Source organism: Amphiprion ocellaris, chromosome 11, assembly GCF_022539595.1.
Source record: "Amphiprion ocellaris isolate individual 3 ecotype Okinawa chromosome 11, ASM2253959v1, whole genome shotgun sequence".
NCBI lineage: Eukaryota > Metazoa > Chordata > Actinopteri > Pomacentridae > Amphiprion > Amphiprion ocellaris.
In genome coordinates this window covers 29,007,527-29,025,410 of record NC_072776.1, presented here as the reverse complement: position 1 = coordinate 29,025,410, position 17,884 = coordinate 29,007,527, and the positions used below count along the sequence as shown (strand labels likewise).

At 34.6% G+C, this 17,884-nt stretch overlaps 1 protein-coding gene across 1 annotated transcript in view; it reads left to right on the top strand.

The window, feature by feature from the left end:
• Positions 1-17,884, top strand: part of kcnh3 (potassium voltage-gated channel, subfamily H (eag-related), member 3) — a 231,774-nt gene that overhangs the window by 186,384 nt on the left and 27,506 nt on the right. Inside the window, exons 9-10 of the mRNA XM_055015551.1 lie at positions 1,317-1,516; positions 2,578-2,827. Of these exons, the coding sequence (XP_054871526.1) occupies positions 1,317-1,516; positions 2,578-2,827 (450 nt within the window). The remainder of the gene's footprint in view (positions 1-1,316; positions 1,517-2,577; positions 2,828-17,884) is intronic.

The window sequence follows — 17,884 nt, the reverse complement described above, 5'->3', positions numbered from 1 at the left end:
CATTTTTAGTTTCTGTTGATGTTTTCAAAAAGGTAATATTTCTACTTTAAGTTTATTATTGAGGTCAAAGTGAGCAGTGGTCCTTCTTAAAGTTCCTCTCTGGTTATTGATTAAACCCTTGAAAACTCATCTCTGTACATTTAAACTTTTACATTTACACTTTTTTCAGCTGCACAAAACCAGAAACTGAATCTGAAGGAGAATAAATATACAGAAAGTCCTGCCCTGCAAGCTGAAAGGATTGTTTTCTTTTTTAAGTCCTTAGACTCAAGAAACTAAGAAACATGGTGCCATTAATGCTAAGTATAGCAGCAAATGTTTATTAATCCAAAAGTAGAATAGTTATCAACTGATACACTCTTTAGAGTTACTATACTTAATATAGAGCTGCATGTTTTGACTAATTCGTACAGATTTGCTGCTTTATTAGGAATAAAAGAGTCAACAGAGTAGAAAGTTAGAAAGTTCTGAGACATAATAACACATCACTGGTTTAGTTTGTTTCATGGAGGGAAGAACAACCCACAATAAAGCTGTACTTATCCTCATTAAATTAGTTGCTTGGTCTGCCTGTTTTTTCCTTAGTAATAATAAGTGTATTTCTCTATTAAAGGAGGAAGCTAGAGAGCCAGAGGAACCCATAGCTTCATTAATCTCCCTGAATTTCATCCTCAGACTCGGTTTATTGTTCTCCAGCAGTGAGCTGCTGTCCAGAAGCAGCGTGTGCTGTAACCGAGAGATATTTTAACGTTTTAAAAGCAGGGTTTTCCTAAATGAAAGGTCGGTCGTGCTTAAATAAAGCCATTAGTCTGTGGAAGTGTCCTGTGGTCTGAGCAGCTGCATTCAGGGAGACAAACCGCTGTGCAGGACTCTCAGGAGCTTATATCATCAAACAGATAATTTAATTCCTGTCTGTTAGCTGAGTTCACATTCCGAGCAGACCTGTGACTGCTGAGTAAATATTAACTCCTCACCAAGAGTCGCTGCTCATACTGGGATTAGAGCTGCTGTGGGGTTTGGAATAATAATATAGTTGTTCTTATGAGTGTTTTGTTCACTAGAAATAAAAGATTTATTCCACATTGTGCTGCTGACATCGAGTGAAAGCAGTAATCCACTTGCAGCAGAGCCTCAAAGTGGTTTTAGAGCAGTTAAGTCGTCTAAAGCCCCGTGCCTTTTAACTTGGCGGGCTTATAGTATAAAGACGTCCTGTAAGGCTTCCTGCTATGCTGAAGCATTATGGGATTTTTGCCGAGGGCCCCTCCAGATAGGAGCCAATCAAACAGCTGCAATTAAATGCTCTGCTCTGTCTACAGCGCTGATGCACGCCGTGGTGTTCGGTAACGTCACCGCCATCATCCAGAGGATGTACTCGCGCCGCTCGCTGTATCACACCAGAACCAAGGACCTGAAGGACTTCATCAGGGTCCACCGGCTGCCCAAGGCCCTGGAGCAACGCATGCTGGAGTGTTTCCAGACGACCTGGTCAGTCAACAACGGCATCGACGTCAGTGAGGTGAGGAGGCAGCAGATTCACATACAAGCAATTGAATTTAGACACTTTATTGTCCACTTGGGGATGTTTTTCTTGGGCTGCATTTAACATACATTTTACATACAAAGTCCATGTAAGAGTTGGACGCACTAGTTTACATACACTACCATTCAAATGTTTGGAGTAACTTAGAAATGTCCTTATTTTTGAAAGAAAAGCATTTTTTTCAATGAAGATGACATTAAATGAATCAGAAATACAGTCTAGACATTGTTAATGTGGTAAATGACTATTCTAGCTGGAAACAGCTGATTTTTAATGGAATATCTCCATAGAGGTACAGAGGAACATTTCCAGCAACCATCACTCCTGTGTTCTAATGCTACATTGTGTTAGCTAATGGTGTTGAAAGGCTAACTGATGATTAGAAAACCCTTGTGCAGTTATGTTAGCACATGAATGAAAGTGTGAGTTTACTGGAAAACATGAAATTGCCTGGGTGACCCCAAACTTTTGAACAGTAGTGTACATACATAGACACTTTTAAATACTGTAAACAAGATTCAAGTATTCAAGAATTCAAGGTTCTTTATTGTCATGCCAGCGCATGTATTCACGTCAGGTGGAATGAGGTTAGTACTTGGGTCAAAAAAGGACACAGATTGTGTTGTTCTTCAGTTTCTTTTTAGCATTTTTTGTGTTTAAAAAAACACTAGCCAAGAAAATACCTCAAGGTTGTTGTTTTTTGTCAGTTTTTTTATTTTTTTAAAGTAGTGGCTATCAGAATTTTGCCATCATGCCCCCTCGCTGAATTTTTTTTTTGACAATGCATATTTATTTTCATGGCAGTTGTTTTTACTTTGTGTTACATTCATATTGATAGGTGTCACTAAAAACATCAAATGTGGCTTGCTGCAGCTTTTATTTAGGTTGTTAGTTATAGCTGTGTTTGGAAGGGAAAAAAATGTAGAGACTCACATTTTTCCCTCCTAGTTTGGGAGGGACGTTTTTGCAAGATTTTTGCATAGAAGACTCCTGTTTGGTTCAAGCATTAAGTGTGAGCCTCCGTCGTACCTCCGCAGCTCCTGAAGGACTTCCCTGACGAGCTGAGGGCCGACATCGCCATGCACCTGAACAAAGAGCTGCTGCAGCTGCCTCTGTTCGAGTCGGCCAGCCGAGGCTGCCTTCGCTCCCTCAGCCTCATCATCAAGACCTCCTTCTGCGCTCCAGGAGAGTTCCTCATCCGACAGGGAGACGCCCTGCAGGCCATCTACTTTGTCTGCTCCGGCTCCATGGAGGTCCTGAAAGACAACACTGTGCTGGCTATTCTGGGTGAGTCGATCGACATGTTGGAAATAGTTGCATTTGGTAAATGCTGGTATGTTTGCTGTGATCTTGCTGTGCGTGCGTCACCCGTAGGAGGTTAGAAGAAAAAAAATAGTCTTTATAGGGACACAAGGAGCTTTTTTTTTTTTTTTTTTTTTTTTAGATTTTATCTCATTTAATGTATATATATATTGTCTATAAACAGTAATTACCCTCTTGTAAATACATTTAAGAACCCTCCAGGGCTGGCTGCTGAGAAGCATGTCCACATCATGATACTGCCACCACCATGCTCGTTTGTTGTTCGCCAAACATATCGTCTAGTCTGGTGGCCAGAAAGTTCAAACTGGGTCTCATCAAACCAAAGAACCTTCTTTCTGTTTACTTCAGAGTCTCCCACATACCCTCTGGTGAACTCTAATCCAGATAAAATAAGGGCTTTTTTACAAAAATGTGTTTCTGTAAAGCTTTAATTGGTGAACAGGCAACATCAGCTCTAAGCACAGTCTCTCCCATTTCAGCCATTGATGCTTGTAACTCCTTCAGAGGAGGCATAGGTGTCTTGGTGGCCTCGTTCAATAGTCTCTTTCTTGTCACTCAGTTTCTGAAGATTTTCTGCTCTCCTCAGATTCATGTTGCATCTTCACATCATGATGCTGCCACTACCATGCTTGTTTGTTGTCCACTAAAGATACTGTCTAGTCTGATGGCCCAAAAAGCTCAGTTTAGGTCTCATCAGACCAAAGAACCTTCCTCCAGTTGACTTCAGAGTCTTCCACATGCCTTCTGGTGAACTCTAGCTGAGATTTAATATGAACTTTTTCAACATTGTCTTTCTCTTTGCTACTCTCCCTTAAAGCTTTGATGAGAACAGATACAGTTGCTATATGAACGATTTCTTCCATCTCAGCAGGAGTCATAGGTGTCTTGGTGGCCTCATTCACTAGTCTCCTTCTTGTACAGTCACTCAGTTTTTTTTAAGATGACCTGTTCTTTGCAGATTTATACCAAAGTCCTTCCATTTCCTAATATTGGAATTAACTGGACTCCAAGGGATATTCAGTGACTTGGAAATTTTCATCTATCAATCCTCTTACTTGTGCTTTTCAGTAAACTTTTCACAGAGTTTCTTTTGTCTTCGTGGTGTAGTTATATCCAGTAGTACTGATCCACCAGTGACTTGACCCTCCAGATACAGATGTCTTTGTGTTACAATCACTGAGACACATTCACTGCACTCAGATTATCTCTATTTCAATAACTGTGTGACTTCTAGCATCAAGGGGGTGAATACTTATGCAGCCACTTATATCACATTTATATTTTAAATTCATTGACATTACTTTGTAGAAACCTATTTCACTTTGACATGAAAAAAGTCTTTTCTTTTTCAAATTCATGTCAAAAAAAGTCATGTTACATTGACCGTGATTCAATATGGAAAAGCAATCAAAGCTGAAAATTTCCCAGAAAGGGTTAATACTCTCTTTATAGTGTAAATAAAAACAAGAGTACATTAAAAAAAAAAAAAAAAAAAAGTTGAGCCTACAGTGTGGAACTCTTGTTTCCCACATCTGGCAGTGAAAGCAATTACACAAACACTGTCAATGCATGTTTATGATGTTCACTTTCCCAAGTGGAATTATTCTGTTCTTAAAAAAGAAGAAAGTTCTGCAAAGTTCTTGAAATGTTTTCAGCTGACAAATTTTTCTTTTTCGCTGCCACAATTTCAAAGATTCTAGTAAAATTTTTTGATATCATTCTAAGACTATTGTGCACTAATTTTCTTCAACTCAAATCTGTGTGTCTGAATCTATCTTTTTCAGACCATAATCAGCACAGTTTCAAGGTGGAAATACTCATCCTTGGAGTTTGCAAATTATTTTGTTCATGATGTGTTTTTCAGAATATTGAAAGAAATAAGATAAAGAACTTTTATTTCTCTGGCTGGGCCCTTTAAGTTCTGTGGTGGGTCATTCCCCACCAAACAAGACTCTCTCCAGTTACAAACATGAATGTTTTTCTGTCAGTGTTCGAGTAATCTTCCTATTTGTTTACCCAAATTAGTAGAAATACACGACAAAGTCTATTTTCAAATTAAAGGAAAGACAGCAGCGGAATCTGGAGCCTTTAGCGAGCGCACAGTTTGATTTGTTGACTGTCACATTGCAAAATTACACGCTGGTTACCTAATTAGACTAAAATTCAGTAAGGATGCTGTATTGTTTGAAGGAAATTATGCATGAATGTGCGAAAGAGTCTCAAATGAAAGCTGCACTGTGGCCCCTCGGCTCTGACAATTAGCTGTCAAACTGAGACTCTGAGGATGTGAGACGGTTTCAGATCTGCAGGACTCCATGTTGCAGCGCTAATGAAGGTGACAGTTGCTAATTTGAAGAAGAAGCAGCTGCATGCATGTCTGTTTGATATCAACTGTTGGTAATGAAGTACAGACTTCAGAGGGGAAAAGAAAGAGATCATGCCTCAGCTCAGTGATTACAGTTCAAATAACTTCTCAATGCTGAGTTTGGCTTCATCCAATCAGACCTGCAGAGCAACTTGATGTGGATTCTGATGGAAATTAGGTTGATGAGCGACATGAAGGAGAGGTGGAGTAAAGTACACTGTAAAAAATAAAGATTTTAATGATTGACAACTGACTTTTATTTTACAGATGTTCTGTGTAAAACAAGGTAAATAATAGAAAAAAATGCTTAATTTACAGGTTAACTACATATCAAAAATATAAGTGTGACCGTAGCATTACAAATTACATTTTTTTACTGTATTTAAATCAGCAAAAATATTGTTAGTTTACAGGTTTTTGCTGTTTTTAAAGATTTTAATTTTTATTATAAACTATTTTTGTTATATGGAATTATTTCCATTAAGGGCTGAAAATTGGTAAATAATTTTTAAGCTGTTTATTTTATTAAATTAATCTGTTTCACTAAATTACAGAAAATTAATTTACATGTAAACCATTAAAAAAACTGGCCAGAACTGTAAATAATTTCCACATCCACATAAAAGTCTGCATGTTTATAACATCTGACTGTGAAATTATACTGTTGACTATTTAGAAAAACAGCTAAAAATGTAATTTTTCAACAAAAAATTTGACAAAATTTATTTATATTAGAGATTGAACAATGGTAAAATGGTTAAACTGTTATTTTGTTAAATTCAGATAATATCTGATAAAATCACAGGGAAAATTATTCATTTACATGTTAAGCATAAAAAAGGGCCTAAGCTGCAAATAATATACACATCGAAAATCTGTATTTTTTATAAATGCTAATTTGTTCTTTTGCTTGTGTGACTGTAAAGCTACACAATTTTTTATTGTATTTATATCAGCAAAAATTTTGTTAGTTCACGGATATTTTATGTTTTAAATTGTTATTTTAAATTATTGCTATTGTATAAAATAATTTTTATTAAGGGCTGAAAAATGGTAAATAATTTTTAAGCTATTATTTTATAGAATTCATCAGTTTTGTTAAAAAAACATTAAAATCACAGAAAAAAAGGCATTAATTTACATATAAACCATTACAAAACTGTCCAAAACTGTAAATAATTTCCACATTAAAAATCCATATATTTACAACATTTCACTGTAGAATTACACAGTTGACTGTTTAAAAAAAAAAAAAAAAGACAGTTGAAAAGGTCATTTTTCTGTAGATATTTGCTGTTTTGTGAAATAAAATGTATTTATATTAGAGATTGAACAATGGTTAAATGCTTAAATCTAATAAAATCACAGGGAATCATGAGTAAGAAGGCAGCTCAGATTTGTAGAGATGACAAACGTAACTGGAAACACTTAAAAAAACATTTACAGCAGCTAAACCATCATGTGCTGCTGCAAAACAATTATTAATGACAATAAGTGGTGAAATCTCATTTTCTGTGAATGATTCAAACTTTAACTTTGTCAGATGTATTTGTTTTATTTATTTATTTTCTTTTTTTTTTTTTTTTGCTTCTGTCACATTTTTCCTTACATGGTTAACATATATTAATTTACATGTTAACCAAAAAAAGTTTTTAAAAAGGATTTTGTATTACATTGAATAGTGCCAAAACTGTAAATAATGTCCACATCAACAGTCTATTTTTTTTTAAAAACAGCAATTTTCTCTTTAACAGTGTTTGACTTTAAAATGACACTGTTTTTACTGTATTCAAACCAGCAAAGAAATCATTATTTTACTGACATTTGCTGTTATTTGAAAAAAAAGAGTTGTTTAAGCACTAAAAATATTGGTACTTTACTGATCCCGAGGGAAATTCTAGAAACCAGCAGCATATTAAACATACAGAATATGCAGAAATAAAAGGTAATAGCAGAACACACAAAAATCTGTGTAGATGGTGTTCAAGTAGGCAGGAAAATGTAAATCAAATAAGAACATTAAGCAAGTAAATGCTTTTTGAAGAGTTTTAGATTTTCTATTTTACTATATTACAGATAATAATTAGTAAAATTCCCCAAAAAAATTTAAATGAAAAAATGACATGTTACCATAAAAAAGCCAAATCTGTACATATTGACACACATCAAACATCTCTAGTTTTACCAATAGTTATTTGTTCTTTTACAAATCATGACCACAAAATTACACAATTTTACAGTATTTAGATCAACTAAAAATATAATACAGATATTTTCACCATTTTCACTTTTTTTTTTACAGCATTCTGCCATTTTCAACATACATTCTCTGGCACTTTTCTGCCTGATTTTACAGTTTTTTTTCCTGCAGATTTAGTTTTCCAGTGCAGCACGGATGCATGTGTGAGGTTCAGTGAAACAACAGGAAGGCAGGTCTGAAAACCTGCTGATAAAAAGCTACTGTTGAAAGAGTTATCTTCACGTTCAGAATTCCCGTTGTGAGCTCTATAGAAGTGACCTCCTGTCCATGGTGAGTTCAGAAGTAGGAAGTCCCGCTATCGCACCTCACATATGGCTGAGTGTAGACGCCAAATACAAAGATGATTGATGAACTGGGATGTTTGCAGGCTGCTGGACGCTGCTGGTTCTTGTTTGTTGCTCCAGATAGAATGAATAATGTAGGAGGAGAAGGAGGCTGGGGAGCTTCACTCCTCAGGCTTCGTATGGTTTCTGCACATTACGCTGCAGCCGGAGGTGGAAGAAGGATTCAGATCCCTGAAAGGATCATAGTTTTACATTCTGCATTCAAAATCCCCACTTCAGGGAGACACAACAGGTGAACAGCCTAAATATTAACAAACGGATACCACAATGTAGCTATTTTTCTGTATTACAAGTTTTCAAAAAGCTCTAAATATGAGCTATTTTGTAGAACAGAAATCTAAAAGTTGGATAAAACTGGCTTCAGAATTCTTGTTTCACTTTGTTGACATATGGAGAGGGGTTTTGGATATTTTCTTTATCACTCTTAATCCGAAAATGCTGTCAGCAGCCAGAAAAAAATTGATTTTTGCTAAATCAAATGTTTTATAAATCGATCTGTGAACAATGTGTGAGCAAACCACTCTGTGAAAACTGACAGAATAGAGACAGGAATAAAACTTCAAAGTTTGGTGAAAATTAAAGCTGCTTAAGTGAACATTTCCAGCCTTTTAAATGTATGTATTGTGAAGTTCCATATCTTTTATTGTTTTAATATATAGATATCACCAAGAAACTTCCTCAGTCCAGCTGATTACTTCCATTAAGACTAATGTATTTTGTATTACAAGGTTAGTTATGCACACTGGGTTTTATCTATTTAAATGTGACCTTATTTGTATTTTTTTTGTGTGTGCATTTGCATGCGCTTTACAAACTTTTCTTTCACTTTATTGACAAGGTCTTTCCACAGGGGATTTAGGATATTGCTCTAGCGCTCCATAAATGAGAAAATAATGTCAACAGCCAGAAAAATAAATCTATTTTAGGCTTGTTTGTATAAATAAAATGTTCTATAAATCAGGCTGTGAATGAAATATGAACAAATCCCTGTATTGAAACCTTGAGAATATAGACAGGAATAGAAGTTTGGAGTTGATATTTCTGGCTGAGAGGAGGGAAAAGGAGATATGTTCTTTAAATTTTAATGTTTTTACTGAAAGCCAGTACTTACAGGTAAACACTGAAACTAACAGACATTACTATGAAACTTCCCCAGTTTTTAACTTACATTTAGACAGTTATTTTTTGTATTACAAGTTTTCTGAACTCCCAGCAGTTTCTGACTGTTTCTTTGTTTCTGTCACGTTTTTCTCACTGTGAACTAATTTTTCACTATTTCAATATAAAATCCTGCATCTCAGTGGAAACAGTACAGCAATGACTAGAAGGGAAGCATTTTTTAGAAGTTTGTTCTGTGTAGTATGACACAGTTATAATGGCATGAATCACAAAGATTTCCCTGTTTTTATTCAATTATATACTAGTGAAATCAAGGAAAAATATACAAATTTTCATGTTAACTGTCAAAAAACCAAACAAAAAAAAAAAACCAAAGGGAAATTTGACCATAAACTTACACTATTTTATGGTATTTTAACCAGCCAGAAATACAGTTATTTTATAGATTTTCTCGCTTTTGTTAAAGTACAGATAATTACTTGTGAAATAAAAAAAAACCTAATTTATATGTTAACTGAAAACACTCCAAAACTGTAAATAAATAATGTCCACATCAAAAATCTGTATTTTTATAAATAGTGGCGTTTTCTTTTACAACATTTACCCGGTAACTTACATTATTTTACTGTATTTTAATCAGCAATAAAATATACAATACAAATCTTTTATAAATTTTAACAGTATGGTGAAATTTAAGATAATATCTAGTAGAATCATTAAAAAATACATTCATTTCTATTTTTTTAAATGGCTAAAAGTGTCCACAACAAAAATCCAGTTTGTTGTTTTACAACATTAGATCATAAACTTATGCTATTTTTACTTTATTTTAATCGGCCATAAATATAGTTATTTTGCAAGTTTGCACAGTTTTGGTAAATTATAGATAATATCTAGTTGAAATCACAGAAAATAAGTATTAATTTACATGAATAGAACAGGCCAAAGCTGTAAATAGTGTTCACATTAAAAATCTCACTTTTTTATAATAAATAATAGTTTGTTCTTTTACAACATTTGACTTACACTATTTTTTCTGTATTTAATTCAACAAAAAATGTTGTTATTGTATACATTTTAACAATTGTGTTAAATTACAGATAATAACTTTTAAAATCAAGAAAAGATATTATTACCATGTTAACTGAAAACACACTTTTTGACTTACACTGTTTGACTTTCACTTTTTTTTTACTGTATTTAAATCAACAAAAAATGTTGTTCTTTTTAAGTTTTGCTCAGTTTTGTAAAATTCCACAAACTATCCTGTGAAATCAGAAAAATAAATATTAATTTATACAAACAAAATGGCCACAATTGTAAAATAATAATAATAATAATAATAATAATAATCTATATTCTTACAAACATATTTTTTTTTCTTTTACCGTGCATGGATGTTAGATAACCTTTTCAGAGACATTTGCTGTTATTACCCATTTCACGTTATTGAACATTACAGTAATCATTTTTAACATGTATTTTTTAATACTTTTAACACTTGTAGTTATGCTACATAAGAACAAGCTAAATTTATTAAGTCTTGGTCAAGGATAATAACCATTTTCTTCATGTAGGTGTATAAGAGATTGTTAATTTATTCACAACAACTTCATTAATTAGGACGTTATTGAGGGAAAACCCATCATTAATGTGCTATGCAGAGTGTATTATCAGTAGTGCTTTAGGTGCTTTATAATGAGCCAAAAATGCTACTAATATGTGAGGTAATAAGCAACTGTTAGGTGAGTATATTAAAAATAATGTGTCCTGGAAAGCAGTGAGTTGTCTTGGAAAAGGTATAATGTTGTTAATGTTGTTCCTTGAGCCGTCGCAGGTGTCAGAAGCTTTCAAAATATTATTTTGTCAGATGTCTTTACTGGCAGCGAGTATCTGTAATTAGCGCTCTGTTCAGGGTGACGTTTGGTGGGCGGCTTGCAGCTCTGTTTTATAACCAGGCAGATGCCGATATGAAACCTCATATCAGGGTTTTTCCTGACTCATACTGGACCTTTGGGGGGCTGACGACGCTCAGCAGTAAATATGAAGTGAAGGCAATGAGTCTCTGTTACCTTGTTTGACACGAATCTGTGCATTTTCGTCTTATTTCTGAGCATTTGGCAAACAAATCTGTCTATTATACTCGAGCAAATGAAATGCAAATGAACTGAACCGGTTAAAGAAATTAAAGTGCTATTTTTAGTTTCTATTCTTATCATTTTGGCGCTTGTGATTTTCAGTTTTTGTTGGATAAATCCTCTTTGGAAGGGCTCCAGAAATTCCTCTCTGCAGGACAAAACCTTCATACAGCATTAGCTTGGTACACAACATTACCAAATAACAATTTCAACACAACATCTGATGAAAGAAGTGTGAAATTTGCTTCTTTATGTTTCTGAAACAAAGATGTTTTCTGCCTAACAGCTGTTGTGACCAGTTTAGACTGTAGGACAACATCACTTTGTACAATTTAAGGCCAATTTTACCTCACAGTCGGTCGTCTCGGTCCAAACTTCTGCTTAATTAACTGCTTTAATGATCACATTTGAGCTTTTGCGTTATCTGAGGGATGTCAGACATTTAGAGATTTTCCACACATAGCTGCCACAAAACTGTAGAGAGCTTGCTTTCATGTTACTGGAGTAGTATTTTACAGACTGTGATATAGTATAAAGCTGCAAAACTGACCTTTTTGTCCTCCCAGTTACTTGTGGATCCATAATCTCTTTTTTTCTCGGTTTCTTTTAATGTAGAGTTTCTCAAGTTAAAGGTGCCATATGCAAGATTTTTAGCATACATATAGCATTAAAATAGCAGCAAACAGCTATATGCTATGTTTTGGAGGCAGTCCAGCTGCATGTGCATGTTAGTGCATGTGTGTCCCTCCAATTGAAACTGCTGCTGCTCTCAGTCATAATGTCAAATCATGAAAAACTGAAAAATGACAGTTGAATTTCTTTGATTCTTTTACAAAAAAATGGAGACAGAAATTTCCTCTGTGTGGAATGACAGTTAGAATGCCATTAAGTATATAGAAAAGAAATATTAAAAGTGGAATTTCTTTCATTATTCATTTTACAAAAAAATGACACAATTCGATATTTTTCCAGATTCCCACAGGTGCTACCAACACTAAAAATAATAATAAGAAAATTGTGGCGCTACATGCTATAGATAGTTTGCTGTTAATATTTTTATTAGCTTTCATTGCACTTTTTGTAAACACTGCCTGCAGTTCAGCTGAAAAATCCTGATTTTTTTTCGCATGACTTTTGGTCACAGGTGAGTTAGTCATAGCTTTATGGTTATGCAAAGGATTGCAGACTTTTTTTTTTTTTTTTTTTTTTTTTACAGAATTTAGACAAAGCTGTCAATCTGAAAATGCCACATGTAGAATAAAGTGATTTTGATGAAATATCACAACTTTAACCTTAGCTTCAGTTGTTTTTACCAATCATAGATGATAAAAGGGTCCTTCAAAAAGTTCTCACCCACCAGAGGACGTCACAGGAAAAAAATTGTACTTTCATTATTTTTCAACATAGTATTCTTTAACTTCAATACACTTCATTATTCCTTTGTGGAAGAAGGTCAAGAGCCTGTATAGATGCTCGTAAGCAGCATGCATGACCTCATCATTAATCTGAAAATGGAAAATTTTGATTTGAAAGTCATGGCAGTGCGATTTCAGTTTGGGAAATTTAGCTGCTTCTCCGCTGAACAAACCCACTTTGAACACACCCATTGTCTTGATGCAACAGCAGCCAGCTCAAAGCTTTCCTCTACTTTTGCTTTGATTGCTTCAAACATTGCAGTATTTGTGGATGGAATGGAATGGAAGTTACACCCCTTGTTTCCTGGTGAATATCCTCGTACATTGCAGGACGTATGAAAAGCTGAATATCTGATTATTCTTTCTGTTTTTTCAGCTTTTGGCTTTAATAAATGGTGTCATTTTGTTCTTTATAAAGCAAAACATGCCTTTCAAAGTCCCTGCTGGCTTCAGGGGTTCTGAGGGTTAATTGCTGTAATTATCACCGCTGAACTTTTATACGACTGGAGGTAAGACTTTATTTTCTGACAGGTCATGTTTCCCCCTCAGCTGTAATCAAAACTGCACAGAGCCTGTTTTTAAAGCTGTCAGGGAATTATATTTGTACTTATTTAGATAAACTTTGGATTTTGGTCAGTGAAAAAAATTGTGGAAGATTAACATAAAGAAGTTGTTTATTACAGCTACACTCACTCTGAGCATTTAACATCATTTTATATAGCGTAACCCAGTTGTTTTTTCTGTTATTTTAGAATGTAAAGGAATTTTGAGCTTTTATGTTAAAATAGAAGACAAGTAGTTTAGTCCCTTGTTCATTTGTTACACCTTTTTTGTGGAAATAATGTGCAAAAATGGATTTCAAATATTTTTTTCGACGGAAAATGAGTTTTTGGTCAGTTTTGACTACTTGTGCTGCTCATTTTTGTGTTACTAAAGTAGGAATTTAAACCTTCTTGTTTTTAATGGAGATTGTGCTGTGATAAAGCTAAAGTTTGTTGCAAAAGAGACGATTTTGTTCATGTTCTTTGTTATAATTTCTCGGTTTAATTCTCCTTTTGTATACAGAAGTTTGTAGGAGTTGTGTAAAAGTTGTTTTAAAGCAGAAGTTGCAGTTTGGCCGTGCAGGAAGGGCGACTAAAAACAGGTTGTGTGTGTACAAGATTAATTTCAAAAAAAGCCTGGCTGGTTCAAACACCCACAATTGGTGAGCTCTTTTGTGGAGAATGTTTTGTAAAGTAAATTCTTGAAGAGTGAGCATGGATGTAAAAGTCTAATCAGGTGCAGGTCTCTAAACTTTTGATGTAAATAAACTAAGATGTATAGGAGAAAGGCTCCTCCTTCGTGTGATCATATGTCCTCACTCACTTTAGTCTGTGGGGATGTGAAGGCGGATCTTTGTACCAGAGAAGCTTGATACTGCAGACAGAGAGTGGGAGGAAAAACCTGCTAAACGCGGCTGTTTTTACCACGAATATCACAACCACCAGTCGGATCTACAAGTGATGCCTCCACTGCAATCAGGCCCATAGATATTTGGACATTGACACAATTTTCTGCATTTCAGCTCTGTACACTACAGCATTGGATTTGAAATAAAGCAATCAAGATGTGCATTAAGTGCAGACTTTCAGCTTTAACTTGAGGGTATTTACGTCCAAATCAGGTGAGCGATGTAGGAATTACAACACATTTTATATGTGAGTACTCCACCTTTTTAAGGGACCAAGATAATCGTAAATTGAATTGCCTTTTGTAATGTTTAGTTGCCTGAAGTCTGGAACCCACAGACATCACCAGAGGCTAGGTTTGGTCCCTGGTGATGCTCTGTCAGGTCTCTACTGCTGCTGTCTTCAGTTCCTGCTTGTTCATCTAAAATGTCTTGTGATTACTATCAAATAAAAGCTGAAAGTCTGAACTTAAAGCACATCTTGATTGTTTCATTTCAAGACGAAACGCTGAAAATTGTGTCAATGTCCTAACATTTATGGACCTGACTACATCTGTTAAATAAAGAACCTCCAAGATCAGTGTAATTTACTCTTATAATTTCCATCTTTTTAGTTGTATGTGGCTCTTAATTCCTTGATGGATGACTGAGGTCCTTTAAGGGACACAAGCTTCATTTCATGTTTCTTGCATCCACTCGTCCTTTTATCTGAACCATGCAACCGTGTCATGTGCCTTCATAGATGTAATCTACATGTTGATGCCTAGTTTGGATTTCCATGGAGACTGACAGTTAATGCATAAAACTTTTGATATTATACAGCCACTTTCCACTGCATGAGCTTACAGCAGGCACAGACATTTCTAGGAATAATTGACCCTTTTAGTCTTTATGTTGCTCTTCAGTTTTGGCCCTGGTGATTTTAATTTCCTACTGGCTGAAACCTCTTTGGGTTAGTATACACTAGGAAAAGAACAAAAAAATAAAAATCAGTTTTAAAAAAAGGCAAATCAGGCTGCAAGGGTGCCAGAAAAACATATTTTAAAAAATGGTGTAATACTGTAATGTTTAAAATTGTAAAAATAATTAAATAAATAGTGACAATAACGGCAAATGTCTGTACAATAATGATATGTTGAGCTGAAAAAATGATGTAATTTTGCAGTCAAATGTGGTGAACGAATAAATGATATATTTTTTTAAAAAATACAGATTTTTAATGTGAACATTATTTGCATTTTTTGTGTTATTCAATTATTATTTTAATTTATTTTGTTATATTTTACTTTATTTATTTATTTATTTTGAGTTAATATGCAAATTTGTCTATTTTTGCGATTTTGCTAGTTATGATCTGTAATGTAATAAAAGCTGGGAAAATCTGTAAAATAACAGTCAATTTGTTTTTAAAAAAATACGGGGGAAAAAAGTCTGAATAAAGATGTGGAAAATGTGGCTTTATGACCATTTGATGAGCAAAACCTTCCATTGTGGTTGAGTAAATGGAAGTCAAATTAGCAAAACTGATGTAAAAACGTTTTTTTTTTTTTTAGATGTTTTCCTATTTGGGGGCCCAAAAATATCCCCTGTGCAGGAAAGATTTTGTTAAATGTTGTTTCTGAATAGAAAGAATTAATAATATATAATAATAATCAACAATTGAATTAAATTATATTTATATAGCACCAGTTCATTGCATAAATAATTTCAGGGAACTTGACAGAGTGAAATGAAGCCCTTATATTATTTAGTTATAAAAAGAAGCCCAGTGATTCCCTCTGAGCAGCTGTTGGTAACAGTGTGAAGGATAAAGTCCTTTTCTCTTAATGTTCTGCTAACATCACAGTCTAATCCCTTCACAGAGTCACCTCATGTTGGCAAACCTCCTCGCAACTGTTTGGGAAAATAATTATGATCAAACCAACGTGTAGGAGTGGACGTTCGTACAAAAGATGCACAAAAAAAACACCTAATTGGACATAGTGTGGTCAGACAAATTGCTGCACCTGTAACAGCAGCTTAGAATAATTTCTTTAGTTGGCCGTCTAGCAGGCTGAAATCTAATTTCCTCTGGATGTGCTTCAAAGCTTTTGCAACACTAATCCAGCAAACTGGGCAAAGCTTTCCAGAGGTGTGTTTGTGTGCAGCAGACGGGTGATAGATGGGGGAGACGGGGGAGGATTTCTGCTGCATCTATGTACATGATGGGGACAGATGCCTGAAGAGTCAGTTTATGAAAAGGTCGAGATGTACTGGATGAATGGTGTGTACCTGTGTTTCTGAGGAACGAAGTGGATTTATCTCCAAATGCCAAGCCCTCGGCCCATGTTTGATCTTGATCATGACACACATACACATCAACAGACGGACGGCGGAGCTGCGCTGCCATTAATAATAAACACAGTGTACATTATTAAAACAGCTCGATTATTAATGCCGAAGCGAGGAACCTGCAGAGCCCAGAGAGCTCTTGGCAGGCCTCGGCCCGTCGTGGCCTTTACCCAGAACCGCCAGCGCGCTTCCAGGAATTATCCCGTGTCCATGTTGATAATAAAAAGCTGCATGTCAACACAAACATGTCTCATGGAGTTAAAGTGCAGGCAGGCTGGATGGATTAGAGTCTAGGTCCTTGGACGGTTTTCAGCCTCATACTGAATTGTGCTGTGTTTACAGAGCCTGAAACCATCCAATTAGTAATAATGTTGTTTCCAGCTTGTGGAAGAGATTTTTTTTTATTTTATCAAAGCTATAATTTAACCCCCACGGAAGCAGCCACCAGGGATTGATAATGTCCTGATTTAATGCCTGAACTTGATTATTTATAGAATTAAAAACTCAGAATCACTGCAGAGGTGCATTTCTTTTTCTCATAAGCTGCTGCTATGTGTATTTTTTCTGGGGTTTTTCCTTTTTTTTGACTCCTCTATTCATGAAAATTACTGACTGTACTTTCATTCTCAGACTTTTGTCAGTCGAATGTGGTTCAGTTGAATGTTCGTGCCTGTTTTTTTTTTTTTGGGGGGGGGTTCTTCTTGTTATCAGCGTTTTTACAGGCACAAGAACAGCTTCTTCCCCACTGCCATAACCCTAGTGAACGGCTGAGCCTTTTTCAGAACAGTATTCTTGCTTTTTGCTGTGATCCCACTATAGCAATAATCATTTCTCACTACTGTGTGTGTATATATATATATATATATATATATATATATATATATATATATATATATATATATATATATATATATATATATATATATATATATATATATATATATATATATATATATAGAATGATTTCTGAATTTTTGTGACATGGTTTATTTTTGGTGAATTACTGAATGTAGAATAAAGTGATTTCGATGAAATATTAAGCAATTTTATGCTTGGATTTGGTTAATTTTTCCCAAGAGAGACACACGTGATTAGTTCATGGACTGTTGGAAATTTGGAAATCTGGTGATTTTTTTTTTTTTTTTCAGTTTTTACAGTTTCTGGCTCTGAAATGGTGTAATTTTGTTGAATTTTTAAAAAGATAACAAAATAAAGTCAGAAATACTTTATTTCTGGGGGGAAATTGCTTACATTACAGTTGCTCCCATTCACAGTCTTAGAAATTTTAGCAGTAGAAAAAGATTTTAAGCCAAACATGTGCTATAGATATAAACATAAGCAGAAAAATATAAGCATAAAAACTAAAAATGTACATAAAAAGTAAAAATATTAATTGCAGTCTAATGATTACTAATAGATTTATCAATAATAATAGAGTTTTAATTGTGTTTCAAACTCACTGGCATTTTTTTGTAATCAAAGTGTCAAAAGAAAATAAAACACCTAAGCAGCATTTGCTTTAAATCAGCAATATAGAGAAAATGTGGATCCTGTAAACATTATTTTTGGATGTTACCAGAAACTGTCGTAGTAGTTTCCAGG